This window comes from Pseudoliparis swirei, chromosome 24 (genome assembly GCF_029220125.1).
Source record: "Pseudoliparis swirei isolate HS2019 ecotype Mariana Trench chromosome 24, NWPU_hadal_v1, whole genome shotgun sequence".
In the NCBI taxonomy this organism is placed as follows: domain Eukaryota; kingdom Metazoa; phylum Chordata; class Actinopteri; order Perciformes; family Liparidae; genus Pseudoliparis; species Pseudoliparis swirei.
This window is the reverse complement of record NC_079411.1, coordinates 1,207,290-1,226,332: the sequence shown is the minus strand read 5'-3', so window position 1 is coordinate 1,226,332 and position 19,043 is coordinate 1,207,290. Positions and strand designations below refer to the sequence as shown.

The 19,043-nt window shown below is 46.6% G+C and overlaps 2 protein-coding genes across 3 annotated transcripts in view; both read right to left on the bottom strand.

Annotated features, from left to right (window-relative positions):
- Positions 1 to 3,013, bottom strand: part of LOC130189731 (A.superbus venom factor 1-like) — a 60,217-nt gene extending 57,204 nt beyond the window's left edge. Inside the window, exon 1 of the mRNA XM_056408661.1 lies at positions 2,836 to 3,013. Coding sequence (XP_056264636.1) covers positions 2,836 to 2,936 — 101 coding nt within the window. The 5' untranslated portion in view covers positions 2,937 to 3,013. The remainder of the gene's footprint in view (positions 1 to 2,835) is intronic.
- A 1,753-nt stretch (positions 3,014 to 4,766) lies between these two features.
- Positions 4,767 to 19,043, bottom strand: part of LOC130190741 (complement C3-like) — a 36,213-nt gene continuing 21,936 nt past the window's right edge. Inside the window, exons 20-43 of one of the 2 annotated variants that reach the window (XM_056410307.1) lie at positions 17,991 to 18,207; positions 16,572 to 16,657; positions 16,090 to 16,229; positions 15,208 to 15,414; positions 14,967 to 15,027; positions 14,395 to 14,478; positions 14,124 to 14,327; positions 13,022 to 13,097; positions 12,516 to 12,678; positions 12,157 to 12,264; positions 11,897 to 12,053; positions 11,578 to 11,741; positions 10,887 to 11,042; positions 10,221 to 10,280; positions 9,843 to 9,933; positions 9,713 to 9,764; positions 9,284 to 9,371; positions 9,046 to 9,135; positions 8,767 to 8,872; positions 7,689 to 7,778; positions 7,520 to 7,603; positions 7,022 to 7,102; positions 6,663 to 6,810; positions 4,767 to 5,523 (exon numbers count right to left, since the gene is read on the bottom strand). In XM_056410307.1, coding sequence (XP_056266282.1) covers positions 5,379 to 5,523; positions 6,663 to 6,810; positions 7,022 to 7,102; positions 7,520 to 7,603; positions 7,689 to 7,778; positions 8,767 to 8,872; positions 9,046 to 9,135; positions 9,284 to 9,371; positions 9,713 to 9,764; positions 9,843 to 9,933; positions 10,221 to 10,280; positions 10,887 to 11,042; positions 11,578 to 11,741; positions 11,897 to 12,053; positions 12,157 to 12,264; positions 12,516 to 12,678; positions 13,022 to 13,097; positions 14,124 to 14,327; positions 14,395 to 14,478; positions 14,967 to 15,027; positions 15,208 to 15,414; positions 16,090 to 16,229; positions 16,572 to 16,657; positions 17,991 to 18,207 — 2,858 coding nt within the window. In that variant the 3' untranslated portion in view covers positions 4,767 to 5,378. Of the gene's footprint in view, positions 5,524 to 6,662; positions 6,811 to 7,021; positions 7,103 to 7,519; positions 7,604 to 7,688; positions 7,779 to 8,766; positions 8,873 to 9,045; positions 9,136 to 9,283; positions 9,372 to 9,712; positions 9,765 to 9,842; positions 9,934 to 10,220; positions 10,281 to 10,886; positions 11,043 to 11,577; positions 11,742 to 11,896; positions 12,054 to 12,156; positions 12,265 to 12,515; positions 12,679 to 13,021; positions 13,098 to 14,123; positions 14,328 to 14,394; positions 14,479 to 14,966; positions 15,028 to 15,207; positions 15,415 to 16,089; positions 16,230 to 16,571; positions 16,658 to 17,990; positions 18,208 to 19,043 lie in introns of those variants that run through there. The other variant, XM_056410308.1, reaches the window with a different exon arrangement.

Genomic DNA, 19,043 nt, shown 5'->3' with positions numbered 1-19,043 from the left:
CTTTCATTGTGGCGGACTTCAACAAAGCGAACCTGAAGAAAGTTCTCCAAGTTCTACCAACACATAAAAGCAACACGAGGGGAGCGATTCACCACTGCTACACCTTCCGGGATGGATACAAAGCCCTCCTCCGCCCACCGCTGAAATCGGACCACCGCCCATCCAACTACTCCCCGCCTACAGGCAGAGGCTTAAGCAGCACCCAATCGCTGTGAAGGAAGTGCAACGCTGGTCGGACCAATCGGAGTCTATGCTACAGGACTGTTTTGAACGTGCGGACTGGGATATGTTCAGGGTCGCGCGGACAACAACGCCAGTGAGTACGCTCCTCAGTCACGGGTTCATCAAGAAATGCATAGATGACGTTGTTCCTACCAAGTCGGTTCGGATTTATCCCAACCAGAAACCGTGGATAAATGGCGATGTTCGCTGCACTCCACGCGTAACACCGCCTTTGACTCGGGAATATGGCGGAATACAAAGAGCCCGCCACCTCCAGAAGACCATCGGCTCTGCCAAGCGGGAGTTCAGGAACAAGGTGGAGGAGAAGCTCAAGAGCCATGACGTGAGAGGTGTGTGGAAGGGCTACAGACAATCACGGACTTCAGAGGGAAAACCAGCGGTGAAGAGAACTCCTCTACCTCCCTCCCAGGCGAGCTCAATACATTCTTTGCTCGGTTCGACGTGAACGGCAGCCCGCCGAAGCAGCGCCGCCCGAGGAGACCAGCCTGCTGATCATCTCAGAGGCTGACGTGCAGAGCCTTCAAGCGGTGGACATCCGGAGGCGGCAGGTCCCGACCACATCCCGGGCGCGCCTCAGAGCATGTGCAGACCAGTTGGCAGGAGTCTTCGCAGACATCTTCAACCTCTCCCTGTCCCAGGCTGTTGTTCCTGAGAGCTTCAAGATGTCCACCATTGTGCCTGTCCCCAAACACCCCAAGGTAACCTGCCTGAATGACTGGAGACCCGTAGCCCTCACCTCGATTGTCAGTAAATGCTTGCCGAGGTTGGTCAAGGACTTCATTTGTTCCATGTTGCCTGCCACGCTGGACCCATGGCAATTTGCATATCGTCAAAACAGATCCACCGACGACGCAATTGCCATGGCACTTCACACCGCCTTTCCCACCTGGAGGAGGAACTGTTGTGTGCGAATGCTGGTTGTGGACTACAGCTCAGCGTTCAACACTATTGTTCCCGCCAAGCTCGACACCAAGCTCAGAGGTCTAGGCCTGCACTCTACCATGTGCAGCTGGATACTGGACTTCCTGTCGGGCCGCCGCCAGGTGGTGAGGATGGGCAGTACCACCTCAGAGCCGCTGACCCTCAACACGGGAGCCCTCAGGGTTGCGTGTTGATCCCTCCTCTACTCCCTGTACACCCACGACTGCACGGCCATGCACAGCTCCAACGTCATCATCAAGTTTGCTGACGACACAACAGTGTTGGGGCTGATCACCGACGACGACGAGACAGCCTACAGGGAGGAGGTTGGATCACTGGTACAGTGGTGCCAGGAGAACAGCCTCGCCCTCAACGCCAAGAAGACCAAGGAGCTGATCGTGGACTACAGGAAGCGGAGAGGAGAGCACACCCCCATCTCCATAGACGGAGTTGCAGTAGAGAGGGTCAGCAGCTTCAAGTTCCTCGGCGGCACATCTCCGAGGACCTCACATGGACCACGCACACCACTCACGTGGTGAAAAGGGCCCAACAACGCCTGTATTTCCTTAGGCGACTGAGGAAATTCAACATGGCCCCCCGCATCCTCAGAACATTCTACACCAGTACCATCGAGAGTGTTCTGACAGGTTGCATCACCGCCTGGTACGGGAACTGCACCGCCCTGGAGCGTAGGGCACTACAGAGGGTGGTGCGGTCGGCACAGTACATCGTTGGAGGTGAGCTACCCTCCATCCTGGACATATACACTAAGCGGTGCGTGGCCAGGGCCAAACGGATGATGAAAGACAATAACCACCCGCCACAAACTGTTCACCCTTCTACCGTCAGGCAGGCGATACCGCAGTATCAAGTGCCGACAAACAGACTGAGGGACAGCTTCTTCAGTCAGGCCATCAGGCTGCTGAACAAGGACTGAGACCCTCATTAACACTACACACCAGAACATATTCTGTGAATATCTATGGCCATGGTGTATATTTTATTACATTGTTTATATATATATATATTGTATATATATATTGTATGTATATACATATATATATATATAGTCTCAAAAAAGTGTATATTTTATTACATTGTTTTATATATATATATTGTCATGATGTATATTCTATTACATTGTTTTATATATATATTGTTAATACTTTCTTCTTTTTTGTGTGTGGATGTTGTATAGTTTATTCTCATTCTTATTCCTTTTTTAGTCTGCTACTGCTGTCGGGTGTTTTGCACATAAGAATTTCACGAACCGATTATACTTGTATAAAAGGGGATGTGACAATAAAAAACTTGAAACTTGAAACTTGAACTTGAAAGAAGAGGAGGGGCGTCGGCTTCCGATCAATACGAATGACACAAAAACAAACTGGGGGGGCGGGGGTTCTGAAAGTTCGAGATTGACTAAACTCTCGCTGTCTGTCTAGTGGACGATGAACTAGATTGACTTTTAACAGCTCCTATTGTTGTATGCCACAGAGTCGTGCTTGGCTTTCTACAACCATGAATCCACTTCACTCCATCCCCATGACATACTGTCTGGACAATTGGCTGTTAAGACAGGTGAGATATTTGATTACAGGACTATTAGCGAGGGCATAGCTCAGGGGTATTTTGGTTACATTACTCTCTAATATAATATAAATCTCTTACTGAGCGGAGACTGGGCAAGTCTTTTTTGTCGAATTCATCCTTTGAGGGCTAGGAAGAGATACTCGCCTCCGCCTACCTGAAAGGAGTCTGTAAAAAGTCATAGAAAACAGTGTATTTCTCAATCCTGGTTTTTGGCAATCTCCTTCAGTCACGATCGGTGTCCCCTGAGCCGAGACGATGTCCTCTCGTCTTCAGCTGAGGACCAGACGTGGTTGCCCGATGCTCCGAGTCTCTCTATTGTCCAGAGGAGTGATCCCTCCTTCCCTCCACATATCCCCCGCCCCCCAACTGCTCATGACATCATTCTTTGTAAGAGTTTAAAGGGTACCTGTAGTGCAAAACAATATGTAGCCAGATCAAAAGATAATGTGTTTCTAAAGGTTATTCATGCACTGACGGTCCAGTATTCAATAACAATACGTAGTTTAGGCTGTTCAAAGTCCTCAACTCCGACATGCGACATTGCACTGGAGCTTGAATATGTCGCGGGTGGTGTGACGTCAGATCGTTGAGAGATCGACAGCCAGCCACAGCGGATGTGTTCAGATACCAATATAAACAACGACGAGCGCCAAACAAATGCTGAGAGATTGATAATATGGACGATGAAAGATTGTCTGATTCAGCAACTGGATACTTGTTTGAACCTTTAAAAGCAGACTATCCCCATTTAGTGAATTGTGACAGCGATGATAGCGATGATTCTGATGAAGTTGATGCAAGGACCGCCGTCCAGATGCTTCACCGCGCGGACTGCACGCAAGTCGGCGGACGTTTGGTGCAGTTGTGGAAATGTGTGCCACAGAAAACAGACAGAGAGTGCATTTGTTGTAAAGAGCACGAACTTATGTCCGATGATATAGCAGGGCTCTCAAGTTTTGAAGACAGGCAAGCGTGAGATTTCCATCAGCACCCGATACAGCTGACTGTTGCGCCGCATCGAGCCGAAAGAGTTGTCGACGGGGGTGACTATTTCTACTCAACAATCGATCGGCGTATTGAGCACCCCTGCATTCAAGCATTAAATAGCCGAGAGGTTTTTTCAGCGTGAGGAATTAGATGTGTGGCGGGAGTGCGTGAGATAAGACCGAAATGCGTGAGTCTCACGCTCAATGCGTGAGACTTGAGAGCCCTGATATCGTGTCATTAGACCTCATCTGCTTCACACAAAAGCGTGAGCTTGATAGCTACATCGCGCATAAGCCAGCGCTGGAGATGTCTTTCATTGATGCAATGTTCGCCCGACATGTTCGGGGGTGCTAGTGACTTTTTCTTTGCTCCGTCTGTCCCGATGCGCGCAAACCGGTGTCGGAGCTCCGCGGCGCACGAGACGGCGGGCAGAGGACTGTCAACGCAACACGTAGAGACAGAAATGACGTGCTGCTGTAATGTGGCGCTATAGAGAAAGTGACAGGGGCGGGCCAATTTTTTTAATGTCATGCGATCTACCAATACTACGCGCGATCGACTGGCAGGTCGCCGCGATCGACGTATTGAGCACCCCTGATATAGATTGTGTAATTCTTGAGGCCACCGATCTATCCCAAGAAGCAACGCGTAGAAGTGGCTCGGATTGGCTGAATTCTTTCAACGACTCTACGTCATAGTTAGCTTTGAGCTGGAGTAAATAACTAGCAAAATGGCTGCGCCCACGGACTCGGAATGTTGACAAAGAAATGTAAATCCTCGGGCTATGCGTGACTTGTTGACAATAGCGGCGGGGTAAATATGATTTATTTGATGCGCCGAATGGATATAGCACGTTGTTGTTTTGCACTACAGGTACCCTTTAAGACACACACACACACACACACACACACACACATATATATATTTCATTTCACAAGATGTGCTTTCTGATATGGCTCAAACGGGATCTGGATTACTTCACCTCTGATTCACGTATGACTCAAACAACATGAAGTCTCATGAGAACTCACGCACCAGTTATTGAGCTTTCCAGTGCTTTTAATCATCTTCAGAGAATCATCATTACAATCAACTTTTCTGGTGTTACATATTTTCCGATATACACTCTGTGTTCCTTGGCCTGTTCTTGTCGTCCAGTTTATATGCTTTTATTTGCTCTTCTGAGATCTAAACTCCACTTAATTAATTATATATACACATATGTGCATATATATATTTACACGCATGTATATATTACAGATATCCAAATTTGAACAGAACATGAGTTTGGCTCGATATTTTTAATCAGCCCATTTTGTCTCTAATTAATACAGAATGTAATGAGTATTTCAGACTCAAGAACATGTATTTAGCGTTGTCCTCTCGATGAGTGAGTGGCTGTCTTAACCCCAGTCGATACGAATAGATGGCTTCCTTGGCGGTCCCTCTCATAGAGAGACACCTCATGAGTGTGTTGACGTATTCGACTCCACTTTCTGTTCATTTGTCCCCCGAAATGGATCACAGATAACTTGAGTTATCGGTGTGTATTCATGTGCACAGACATCTTTCCATTGCTGCAAGAAAAATATGATTGCAGATAAGCGCGGCGTTCAGCTGCAGCTCAGACACCTCTACAGCCGGCAGCCGTGGATGGACAGTTCATGAGCGGCATCTTCCAGACTCCTGCACTTGGCCTGCAGGCTGGGGCTGGAGGAGCACTCTGCAGGGGAAGGCCAGCGCTCCACCCAGGTGGCCTCTCCCAACATGTACATGAACCTGGCAGACAGGGAGGGGGTTGAGAGTCGACACGGAAACATGTGTGTTCCACTCAGGGTGGGACAGTTACAGATTTTTTAGGGGGCAATTTTGGCCCCCACTGAGAACTCCAGGGGCATTTAAAAATAAATTGGGGGCACTTTTTGAAACTTGTGAAATAACCTTTAACCTTTGTTAAAAAATAATAAATATACTTATTTAGGCTTACAGTATCTGAGCAATTGTCATACAAATTGCAATTATAAGACTTGCCTAATAGTCTTTTTATTGCTATTTTATGACAATTGCTCCTATACTGTAAGCCTAAATAAGTATATTTATTGTTTTCTGTAGTCGACAAATTCAAAAGTGTCTTCATAGATTTTTTTAAACAAACGGAAAACAGAAATCAGACAATCATATTCAATTTATTCTTTTTTTTATGTGGTTATTTGTTGTTGTTACATTTTTTAAACAACTATTAACAATTAAAACTTATTTCATTAATTTTTTATAATTACAAATGATATTTTCATGATTTGTTTTGTCTACCTACTTATCATTTTGTGTTGCTGTACACCTGTCTACCATGAATTAATTTTATTTCACAAATATTTGTTGTATTTGAACTTCTTTTTTTAACATTTTTAATGAGTTTTGAAGCTCATGTTCAATTGCTCACACATTTATTGCCTCTCATTAATTGTTGTGCATATGAAAATAAATAAATGAAAATTTGATTGATTATCAGTTTAAAACCTTCTTTTGATGAAGAAAAAATAAAAAGAATGTAGCCATTTTAGTGATTACATTTGATCCAAAGCGACTTATAATCATGTCAAATTCATACACCGTAGACACGGCTAGTCGACGGGGAGCAATTCAGGGTTAAGTGTCTTGCTCAAGGACACATCGCATAGGGCGGGGATTGATTTGTGAAGCAGCAAACAGACATTGCTGCCAGTGCAGTGACCGGTACATTCCACCTTGTAAAATGAGGCTTATTGAAAAAATAAGAAAAATGAGAACGCCAAAGATATATTTGAATATTAAAGGAACAATTAAAAGAAAAACTAATCTGTGTATAGAGAGAATCACTAAGTGTTTGTTGTACAATTATCCTAAAAAGTATATATCCATTTGGTTCTTTCTCTTCTTACCTGCTGGTGTCAACTTCAATGTTCCACTGGTCCTCCTTGGGGCCCATGAGGAGGTACTGGGAGCCCTGCTGCAGGACCAGTCCATCTCTGCAGCCTCCGTGGGACATGAAAAACCTCCTCTGGCCCACTTCAACTCCTGCCTCCACACCTTCAGATTCAGAAGACATATATATATAAATGCATTATATTGAATAACTGAACTTCAAATCTAACACATGTGAATAAGAATACATCTTATTTTGATAGGGCCTAAGGATTGAGTATTATAATTAAAGTCTACTACTCGTGGGTTTTACATTAATTAACAATCCTCTATTTAAAAAAGAGCTGATCATAAAAGACACAAACTATTGACTCACCCAGCTTGACAACTTGTGTGATCTCCATCTCGTATTTGTCGTAGTAGCTCTGGGTGACATTCAGCACCTTCACCCGGAAAACTGAAGCACAAGCAAACCGGTGTCAGTGACGTGTTGGTTCACGGTCCAGAGACGATTTATCTGAATTTTGATTTTGCCCCTAGCCTTTCTTATTCTACTCCACAATAAATATGGCATCCTAATAAGCAAATTTGGAACATATTGAAGATTGTTATCCATCCTTTTCTATGCATATTGTGCGATATGAACTATATAAATATATATATATATATGTATATAAAGCATAACTATGGAGCCTAACCTATGGAAATTGTCGTAATTTTTCGAGGATGTTTTTCCACTCATACTGGATTTTTTTATGGTATTTGGAAATAACTAAATGAAGACTATAAGACTTATTCTGACGAACTTTAAACTCAGCTGCGTACATATATGTGTGTGTGTGTGTGTGTGTGTGTGTGTGTGTGTGTATCATACCGTGGTGTAAATTCATGCATGCAAACGTCTCTCTTTCTTTGTTGGGGAAGTTTTCACTGTCGCTTCTGGAGACGCAGCAGTCACCTGGAGACCGAAAAAACAAAAGATAAAAACCCAAAATACAAACATGTGGACTAAAGCATTGCTGCGGACGCAGGAGAGCCTTCACCCTGCGTGCAGCGGCAGACGTTGTCCCTGCAGATCTGAGTGAGCTCCTCTTGGTCCTCTTTGGGAGAGTAGCTGTGACTGCAGCGGTGATCTGAGAGAGAGAGAGAGAGAGAGAGAGAGAGAGAGAGAGAGAGAGAGGGAGAAGGGAGAAAGGGAGAAAGGGAGAGAGAGAGAGAGAAAGAAAGAGAGAAAGGGAGAGAGAGAGAGGGGGGGGGAGAGAGAGAGAGGGAGAAGAGAGAAAGAGAGAGAAAAGGGAGAGAGAGAGAGAAGAGAGAGACCAGAGAGACAGAGAGAGAGGGAGAAGAGAGAGAGAGAAAGGGGAGAAAGGGAGAGAGAGGGAGGAGAGAGAAGAGAGGGAGGAGAGAGAAGAGAGAGAGAGAAAGGGAGAGAGAGAGAGAGAGATAAAGGGAGGGAGAAAGCGAGAGAAAGAGAAAGAGAGCAAGAGAGAGAGAAAGGGAGAGAGAAAGAGAGGAGAGAGGGAGAAGGAGAGAGGAAGAGAGAGAGAGAGAGAGAGGAGAGGGAGAGAGAGAGAGAGAGAGAGAGAGAGAGAGAGGGGAGAGAGAGAGAGAGAGAAAGGAGAGAGAGAGGAGAGAGAGAGAGAGAAAGGGAGAGAGAGAGAGAGAGAGAGGGGAGAGAGAGAGAGAGAAGGGAGAAAGGGAGAGAGAGAGAGAAAGGGAGAGAGAGAGAGAAGGGAGAAAGGGAGAGAGAGAGAGAGAAAAGGGAGAGAGAGAGAGGAAAAGAGAGAGAGGGAGAGGGAGGGAGAGAGAGAGAGAGAAAAGGGAGAGAGAGGGAGGGAGAGGGAGGGAGAGAGAGAGAAAAGGGAGAGAGAGAGAGAGAAGGGAGAGAAAAGGGAGAGGGAGAAGAGAGAAAGAGAGAGAGAGAAAAGGGAGAAAGGGAGAGAGAGAGAGAGAGAAACATTAGAAGTACAGTAAATAAACGTCAGGAACAAACCTGCCATTCATTCGGTCTCCGATCGGGTTGTTCATTGATGTTGTGGCAGTGAGACATTTGGTCCCCGTGGTGGTGAGGATGAGGTCGTCCTCCCTAGAAATGATTATGATTATGATTATGATTATGACCTGGGTTGTAATACTCGTAGACGGTGACCGAGGACGGCTGGAGGAGGCCGACTTTGAAGCTCTGCTGCAGCCTGAAGATCAGGATCTCGGGCTCTTTGTGAGACACCTGGGAGGAGGACGAGTTACTCCAGCACCAGTGAAGAGGAACATGAGACAGGAGGAACTGGTTGGACTGAGCACGGAGACAGACGAGGGAAGTCTCTTCTTGGAGAACAAACGTCGACATGAAGGGACAGACTCACGGTGAAGGAAACTCAATCACACAAAGTCAAAGTTTACCTTGAACAGGTGGAGGATCAGAGAGCCTCGGTCACTCAGGTTATCAACTGTCTGGAAGTTACTGATGTAACTGTCCACGGAGTTTGACAGCTGGACACACACACACACACACACACACACAGAATCAGTTAGGATGCAGAAGACGTATTGACTGCAGTGAGAGGGATCAATTGGGATGTGGGCTTGTGTTCCTTAAGGGAACCAAAGGAACGCCCTGATGAATCACGTCTCCTGGTACCTTCTCCAGGTCAGAGTGTTCTGCGGTGAAGCCGGTGGGCAGACTGATGTCCAGAACCACCATCCGGACCTCTCTGGGTCCCAAAGCCCTTTGGGGAAGGAACAGTCATGGTAACGGACCTGTACTTTCACGGTATTCCGACCACTCGAAGCGCTTTCACACGACATCCTTCCCAATGGGAGCAGCCGAGGAACAAGCTGCACATCAGGAGGAGCTAACATTCATACACATTCACACCCCGTAGGCACAGCTACGGGAGACATTCGGGGGTTAAGTGCCTTGCCAAAGGACACATGGACATGGGCTAGGGAGTGACAGTCGCCCACATAGACCAGCTCTGACAAAACATGCTTCAGATTTGTATTTAAAGACTACAAGACAGGCTCTATTTTTAATAAAAAGTGAAAAAGTATGAAGACAATAACTCACCTGACTTTGATGGTGATCTGGTAGGACTTTACTACATCAGCTGGAGGTTTGTCTGTTATGGGACGGGAACACATATTTGATAATGTACTGATGTTCTTTCATATATTTCGAGTGGTAGAAGTTGAGTTACCGCTGGATTCTTCGATAGAGACGTTGAGCTCAAAGTCCTTGCAGGGCGTTTTCTCATCCACCTCGTGAAGTTGGTTGTAATAAGTCACCACCTTGGGTCAAAGTTCATGTCACAGGAAGTGAAAACATCCCAAAAAGAAGAGCGATTAGGAACAATTTAGTCCAAATGAAAGTCTATCCTCCATAAACCACTCGGAGACAACTTCCCTCTGTATTCCTGGTCTGGTATGAATGAGTTTCACCACGTTGAATGACACTAAATCTTCATTGACAGTCAGACATGTTATCCTATCATTGATTCAATGCATGCAATGTGTTTATAGTTTATGTATGAACAACTGAGAAGACACATTGTGCTGCAATAGGAGTGTGATAGTACCTCCAGTATTCCCCGCCCGTTCCCTCGAGCCTCCACTTCCAAATCAAGATTAGCAGGCAGCTGGGAGCAGAAGCACCAGAGAAGAAGACATTTTGTGATCAGATCATGGGAACCGATGAGGAGAGGAACTTGAACTCAAAGTCAGGTCAATGTAGCAGGATGCTCTGAGGGTCGGACATTGTTATTCGGACCATTGGAACCGTTCCAGCAGGCTGGACGTGTGGAGCAACAGCGTCGCCGTCTTGTGTTCCTTCATGGTCTCAATCTGTGGCTTCAAGTCTTCTTCAATCCAGCATGATGCTCATTGAGTGATCGTCCATTGAGAGTCAACGAGACCATGAAGCTACAAGGTGAGCGACATGTTGCTCCAATGGCCTTGTCCGCGCTTTAGTCGTCACTTCAAACCTTTCAAAGTGTTCATGAAAGTTAACTAACATTTCATTTCGTTGTTCTCAGCACCGCCGTCTCAAAGACGGCTACGACCAAAAGACCAGAAAATGGCCGCCCACAAACCAATGGATGATGTCACGGTGACTACGTCTACAATTTGTAATATTCACAACAAACAACTCCATGTCTGCTCTCCTCCTATTCCATCTGTTTGGGTCAAATGCAGCAACACTCTACATGCGCCCTGTTGTTTCCGTCTGGTGTCGCCCGCCTCACCCGGGAGGAGCGGGCCATGTAGGCGGTGTGGGGGTTGAAGTGGTAGCGGACGTCCCTGCGCCCCGTCATCTTGACGTCCACATCCAGACTGAGGTCAGCCGGAGGAGGTTTGTGAATGAGGTACTCTGACAGCGCCTGCAGCACCACCACGGTGGACTGAGGAGGGAACAGAGCAGTGACAACAAAGAAGGACAATTTATTGGATTCAAGATGTTCACTTTTAGACACTAATCTGACAAAACTGCAAATCATGTTCTTGTGGTGGGAAAAGGCTCAGGAAACATTCAAGGCCCTCGAGCAACGTGGCACCTGTTGGTTTAGTTGCTCCACAGTTTAGACCAGGGCAGCTGTCCCATGAATACTTTTGGGCAATAGTGCAAACCAATGGGAAACGCTGCTTTATGGAGATTGTGGATTTGACCTGATTCAGATTTTTACTGAATTTAGCCAAAACGTTTTGAACTATAAGACACATTGCTGTTAAAAAAAGCTCACAACCCCGAGATTCTGATCACAGCATCAACGCATTCCCTTAACCCTGGAGTCGGTGCTCAACGTGTCCGATGCAGTGGAAGGGTCAGAAGGTAGTCAGGGGACCTTTATTAGGTTTTAGAGAGGGGTTATTGTGTTGGATGTGGATGCCGTGGTGGCGTCTCGGTGTTTAGCCTCACCGGACTCGCCCTGCCGTTACCTGAGTGGAGCCGAAGCCGCCCCCCCGCCTCCGCTGGCTGTTCAGCCATTTAAACGGCGCTGCAGCTTCCTCCAGGCGCCCCAACTTGACCAGAGCCAGCAGGGCGTAGCCTGTGGCCTCCAAGCTGAACAAGGGGTTCTGGGTGTCGGGCCAGTGGCTGCCACCTGGAGGAGAGAGGAAACAGGAAAGGAGGGAAGGGAACCAGAATCACTGATATGTCTGCTTTGAAGGCGTAGTGGACAGACAGGCCCGGCAGCAGCTCAACAGATCTGGTGCCTCATCGAGGTCCAACTGAAGCAGGGCCGAGTGTCAGAGGAACCTGGAGCTGCAGCTCGGAGTAAAGGTGGCGTCGGGTCGTAGCGTTGACCCCCCCCCAGCAGAGCCAGCGCGTAGGAGGCGATGGCCACGGTGTACGGCCTCCTCCCCGCCGCCACCAGCGCTCGCTTCAGGTATTCAGCCGTCTTACGGACAACTTCCTGTCGCAGCCACATGTGGGAGAAGAATGTTTAGAAGAACAACGGCTGATAATGAAGGGATCATGAGAGCAATGATGGGCACAGTTAGAGATATGGACCGGACCTCTACATCTGGACCGGTGCAGCCGATCCCGGCCCGCTTGGCCTCAGCGAGCGCGATGAGGACGAAGGCCGTCAGGGTCGTCTCGGGGTCGTCACCACGGAGACCGCCCTGGAGACACAAACAACAAGGATTAAAGTCTTGAAGACTTGAAAGAAAAGAAGAATCAACCTTTGGAAAAGGAGAACCAGTTCTTCTCATTTCTAGCTTCCCAAAGAGTCACAGAATTCCAGCTCGAGAAAGAATTCCTCGCACTGTTTGTCTGAGTTTGCACAAAAGACGTCAGCTTGAACTTGGCTCATAATTCTTGTTTTAATTGATTCAAAAGTGATTTCATGATTTGAGTGAATTTGTGGTCTCACCGTCATGGTCGTGCTGTAAACCGGATTGCTCTCCACAAAGTTGCCCCTGTGAAGCTCGTGTTTCTTCGTCACGAGGTAGATCAGAGGCTCACACACGTGCTGCTCATCGATGCCGATGATGGAGTAAGCCATGGAGAAGACTTTCACCACGTACGCCGTGATCCTGGCAAGCAGACTGTGTTCAGAACTACAGCTGACCACTTTTTAAATGTTACACAACGTATATAACAGGTTAGGTGATGAGGACTTGAACACTGATTCTGACTTTTTAATTGGTTTTCACTTCAAAATGTGGCAAATGAAACATGTGTTTGCATGCACACATTCAAACCTCAAACATGTTACATGGGTTCTCTTCAATGTTTTTCTTTTTCTTGAAAATCAGTATAGAAGTTTGATTCAAAAATGTATAACGTAACATATTTCCTTCCAATTATTCATGTTTTTCTTGGCAAACGGCACATAGGTTTTAATCAAATATGTAAAACATAAAATGTTGACACTACCATGTACTTGCGCCTTCCCTCTTGTAGGGGGGGTAGGAGCCATCATTCATTCTGAATGCCAGCTGGTTCTCATAGCCTGTAGAGAACAAGAAATAATTAAAAGATAACATATGAAGAGAAAGGGAGCTACATATTAATGTACTCAATGTAAAACAGAGCTCCACCAATCTCCACCTTAACGTGGTGGAGGAGTTTGAGTGGCTCAGTGATCATGGGAGCTATGTTGTCCGGTGCATCAGCCTCTGGTAGTGCCTCCCAGGGCAAACGGGTCTCGGGGGAGGGACAGGAATAAGAGAGGTTAAAAAAGACCTGATGGACAGCGGCCCACAGGAGCAACATCACCCGGACCAGTGAAACCGGGCCACCCTCCGGGATCCAGACGCAGGAGGGGAGCTCGCCGGCGAGCATCGAGTCTGGACTTTCGAGGGCCTGAGTGAGCCGATTGCCGGCAGCATAGACGAGGATTGGTTGGCTTGATCTGAACCCGAGTGGTCTCTCACTAGTGGACTTCTGGCCTAGCCACGGTTTGTATAGAACGAAAACCATCTTCGAACATAAGGCGAATCCCTGATCGACTTTTAAATCGTATCATCTAATCTGCGGACGTATGTCTCGGACACTCGGGTGACGAGAGGAGCAGAGCTGTCATCTGATCACCACCAGGTGGTGAGTTGGATCTGATGGCGGGGGAGCCCTCACTCCCAAATGTGTAGTGAGGGTGAACAGGGAACGTCTAGCGGAGGAATCCTGTCCGGGAGGTCTTCAACTCCCACCTCCGGAAGAACTTCTCACACATCCCGAGAAAGGTTGTGGAAGTGGAATCCGAGTGGCCCATGTTCAAAGCCTCTGTTGTGACGCGTGTACTAGGAGCTGTGGTTGGAAGGTCATCGGTGCCTTTCATGGCGGCCAACCGAGAAGCCGGTGGTGGACACCAGGGGTGAGGAAAGCCGTCAAGCTGAAGAAAAAGGCCTTTCGGGTGACTCTCGGAAGACGAGAAAAGCGCAGTACAGTCCATTCACACTGTACCACCCGACAGCTTCTCTTAACTTCTCTGGGGATATCTTTCTTCCATTCATCGATGTTCCCTTTCCTTCATCCTCACCTCTCTTGATGTAGCGGAGAGCTTCAGCCTTGCGCTCCACACCTACACTCTCCCAGTTGTTGGTTCGCTCCAGGTAGAGCGTGGCGATGAGCGGCAGAGAGATGCTCACCAAGTTCTGCTCCACACAGCCGCCGGGCATCCGGATCAGGGAGGCCAGGGAGTCCTCACTGAGGGAGTTATCAATGCTGTCCGCCAACACGTTGCCTGGAAGAGAGAGGAGGAATCAGGAATCAGGAATCAGAGCACTCTCCCCACTCGGTCCGTGACTGACCTCTGACATTGATGAATGTCTCTGGCACAGAGTTCGGCACAACGGACTTCAGTTTGATCTTGCCCACGCGAACAGTTTGCGTTCCTGTAGTGGACAGAAGCAAAGAGACATAAAGCTACGCCGAAATTATTAGACGCAGCTACAGGGAGCAATTCAGGGTTACGTGTCTTGCTCAAGGAGACATCGACTCAGGCGGGGATTGAACCTCCAACCCCCTGATTGAAAGACAGACCTGTTACCCACTGACCCATAGTCGCCCATAATGGAGAGGCCATAAGCCGAGTGGCTTAAGAGTATTCAACCCATCGAGACCATCGTTCACGACGATATTGTCCTCTTGTGTGAATACAATAGACAGCTAACTAGTAACACACCAAATGCCATTAGACTGTGGACTCATAGCCACGTCATTGTATTTTAATGTCCTTTCGTGGCATTTTTTTTCAGTATGCTGTGTTTTTGTTTTTGCATCAGATCTTTAATCGCCTCATCACTGACATGTACTGTATAAGTAAAGACACCTTGCGTCGTATTTAACCGAGATACATGATGCATCGCTGCGACCTTCTCACCTCCCTCAGCAGACGGGTTCAACTCCACACTGTAAACATTCGTCTTCTGCACTCCGTCCAGCTGTTTGGGGTCAGAAGAGAGATATCTCCATTCAAGTCAGTTATCTTTGAATTAGCTTCATAACATCTACACTATACTCGTTCATATGAGGAAGGACACTTTTATTCACGTTACAGAACATGTTGTAGCAGCTGACCTTTTAGAAGCACAAAGACACCTCCATCATGAAAAGTGACTCACCACCACCCGGAGATGTTTCTGGATGCGGTCTCCTCCCATACCTCTGGCGACCACCATCACCTCCAGAGGAAGTTTCCCCACCACCAGCGGCACGATGGTGTACGGCACCGTGACGGAAGAGCCGGCCGGCAAACTCACTTCCTGCGTGTGTTTGTCTTTGAAGGCGATGCTGCACATGCCTTCTGTCTTCATCAGCACCACCCGCACCTGATCGGGAACCCAGGAAGAGTATTCATTTATTTAAGACTTATATCACTTAATTAACTTCGAGTGGAAACAGAATAGACCCAGAATTACATTTTTAGCCATTAAGTCTATGCTTCATGTGTTAAAGCTGCATTCTCTCTCCTCACCACCAGGGGGCGACTCCTCTGGTTGTATAGAAGTCTATACTTCATGTCTTAAAGCTGCATTCTCTTTCCTGACCACCAGGGGGCGACTCCTCTGGTTGTATAGAAGTTTATTTGTCATGTTTTAAAGCCGCATTCTCTCTACTGACCACCAGGGGGCGACTCCTCTGAGTGTATAGAAGTCTATGCTTCATGTGTTAAAGCTGCATTCTCTTTCCTGACCACCAGGGGGCGATTCCTCTGGTTGTATAGAAGTCTATGCTTCATGTGTTAAAGCTGCATTCTCTCTCCGGACCACCAGGGGGCGACTCCTCTGGTTGTATAGAAGTTTATTTGTCATGTTTTAAAGCTGCATTCTCTCTCCTGACCACCAGGGGGCGACTCCTCTGGACTCCATTAAAAGAATTAAAACAGAGCTTTAGCTTGTTGCTATACGGCTGTTGTAGAAAACAAATTATATATTTATTAAATTCTCCTGATGGATATTAAGGAAGTGAGTGTGCAGTGTGTAGTTCTGAGGTGATGTTCTCACATGCAGGTCGTCGTTGCCGTAGTTATGCACCACGGCTTTAATCTGGACCTGTTCGTTCCTCGCCACTGAATACGGCAGCTTCAGGTCCACGAAGAAGCGCCTCCAGGCTCTGACGTTGTATGGCTCCGCGACACAGAAGCCTGCACACACACACGAGTGACGGGCTTCGGTACTTGTTGAAGGTGTTTCACTGATTCATTTCATCCTCTGACTTTAGAGATCTTTCAAAATCGCCAAACTCAACGCTAAACCGTATAGAAGAAGTTGTCATGGTGACGTCACCATGACAACCTCCACTTCTTATATCCGGTCTTCGTGGGGGTACTGCAGCTTGACGAGCTACGTTCCAAACGCCTCACCAAAAATCAGGAGTTCAAAAAAAGAAAAGTTAGAGTGTAGATACTGGTATCATACAAAGTAGAGTCTGGATGAGGGACCATATTTGTATGATTTATTCATGGCTACCCTCCTCTTCCTCCTACCCGTGTGAGGTGATGCACTGACGGCCAGAATTCCCCACTCTGTGATGCTGTCGGGTAAGGGATGGTCCACGTTCTTCAACGCCAGCCTGTCGATCAGATTCATCTCCTTGTTATCACCAGGAGGTCGAAGGTCAAACCACTCTTTTTAATATGTGTAAACAACAAACAAAGCATAGCTGGAAACATGGATGAGACAGAGAGTAACTTCTCAAAGACATGTGAAGGACCTCGACACCTCTATGCTCCGACACAGGATCAAGAGCCTTCAAGAGACATGTTGTTCTGTCATTCGGTGTGGCTGTGCGACGCAGCCGGGCAAAGCCACACTGACTGTCCTCCATGCGTCAAAATACATTCAACAGTGTGGCCTGATCGCGTGGAATGACTTTTCTAAGAGATCGGATCGGCGCTTAGCCCCCAAAACGCTGAAAAACGGAGACAAACTGTCTCATTCATTTGAATGGGGTTTCAGAAGAGAAAACGCTAATTCACGCTAATCTTTGTGACCACATTGACTCACCATACTTTAATGTAGAGAGATGATTTAAAGTTTAAAACGTGAACAGAAGGATGGAGTTTAGTTGATCAATTGGACATTTTTACATAGCTAGCACAGTTTTAATGGAATCTTTGTTTGAGTTTCAGAAGATATCCGAGCTGTTTCAGAGTTTATAATGGGTGTGTATTGCACAGAATGTTCAGATCTAGAGAGAGAGGGAGCAACAGAAAGACCTTTTTTCACTCCTTTTACACCATTTATGGATCAAAACGTAGGAAATCTCGTGCTCGTCCTCACATGTGTGGATGGGATCCACAATGTTCCCACATGTGTCTGGAGGAGCCTTAACGAGGGAGCAAGCCCACCTCTCTGCCCCATCAGAGTCAATGGGATTTTATCAGCTCCATTATTTCGTCTTGAAAGAAACAAGAGAACTTTGTGAACTGAGATTAAACCCGTCATGTCTCAACCCAAAATACATTTAAGGACAGGTAAAGGTTCACATAAACCTCGACAAATGCCTTTCACAAGACAAACACTGCAGACGAGTGAAGCACATGGAACCAGACTCTGTGTTGTTGACCCTGAGCTGTTTGTCCAGCGGTTATCACTGACCAAACAAAACATGATGCAATGGTTGGTAGTTCAATGCTCAGTGTTTTTCCTCACATGATGAAATGGAGTGAAAGGCTTTCGATCTTCAAATACGCAGACATTATTTTTCAGCAGATAAAGTGTCTCACACTTTTTCGTTTTCAAGTTTGCATTATCATTAAGTCCCAGATGGGTTTCCATCTTTTTTTCTTTCTCCAACTCTATTTTCATCATCAGTTTTGCTTAGAATTGTCATAAAATGTTAGACGACAAATAAAATTCAGTGTAATGAGAATCCTCTGATGTAACTTGAATGTTTCACTCACCCGTCTCGGTCCGCCTGGTCGGGCAGGTTGACGTCCGTCCACAGCCAAGACTCGTAGAACTTGGATCGCAGATACACTTGAGTCTCATCCAGATACTCCTCTTCCTCTTCCTCCATTTCCTCTTGTTCTTCCGCCCTTATGTTTGCATTCGAAAAGGCTTGCAGTTCAGGCCGTCCGACTAATACAGACTTGGTGTACATCACAGGTCCAACACGTTCTATGTGGGCACATTTTTAAATGATTAGCAGGTCCTGAGCTCTCGTTGCATGTCTTTAATATATACATCTAGAAGCTGTAAATATGTCTGCACACACACTTCAATGACGGTGGGTTAACATTCATGGTTCCTCCCCTCTGACAAGCGTGTTGAATGCATTTGAAGCCCTTTTCTTCAAACAGTATTTCACACCATTGTTTACTAGCTTGCAGTCTTCTTCTACTCTTCCTTTGCTGGCACATTGACTTTGTTTTTTGAGGTGGGAATGCAACCTGTAGACCAGTGGGAAAGTGAGAAAATTGCATAACCGACATTTGCGTCCTTGTATGCAGTCCAATGAAACGGGGCCGGACTCTGCAGCCCTATCGGAGGTCCAAACAGTGCAGGGGGCCTTTAATGATGAAGCAATGATTCGGATACGAGCCACTTTAGAAACTCTTGGGACGGAAACATCGATCCACCACTTTTTCCTTTTAACTTTCTTGGTTTTAATGGAAAGTCTCAAGATAAGTCTGATTACCTTCCGACTTTTCATCTGGCGCCATCATCAGGTCGAATTTGTAATTTTTCCACTAGTTTGGTTTTAAACTTATTGTCAAGTTAAAGGTCCGATGAGCCTGGGGGAATGTTACAATGTCCATGGGGTTTCAGAGAAGCGAGCAGATATCCAAATGACAGAAATCATCGTTTACAGTCTGACGAGACACGTCAGATGACAGATTCCTACTGAACTAATGTCCTTTGCTTAGGGTTTGGTGATAATTAGCACACTCTAGCATGCTAACACATTAAAACAACAAATAAAGACGGACACATGTTTCTCTCGAACTACAAAA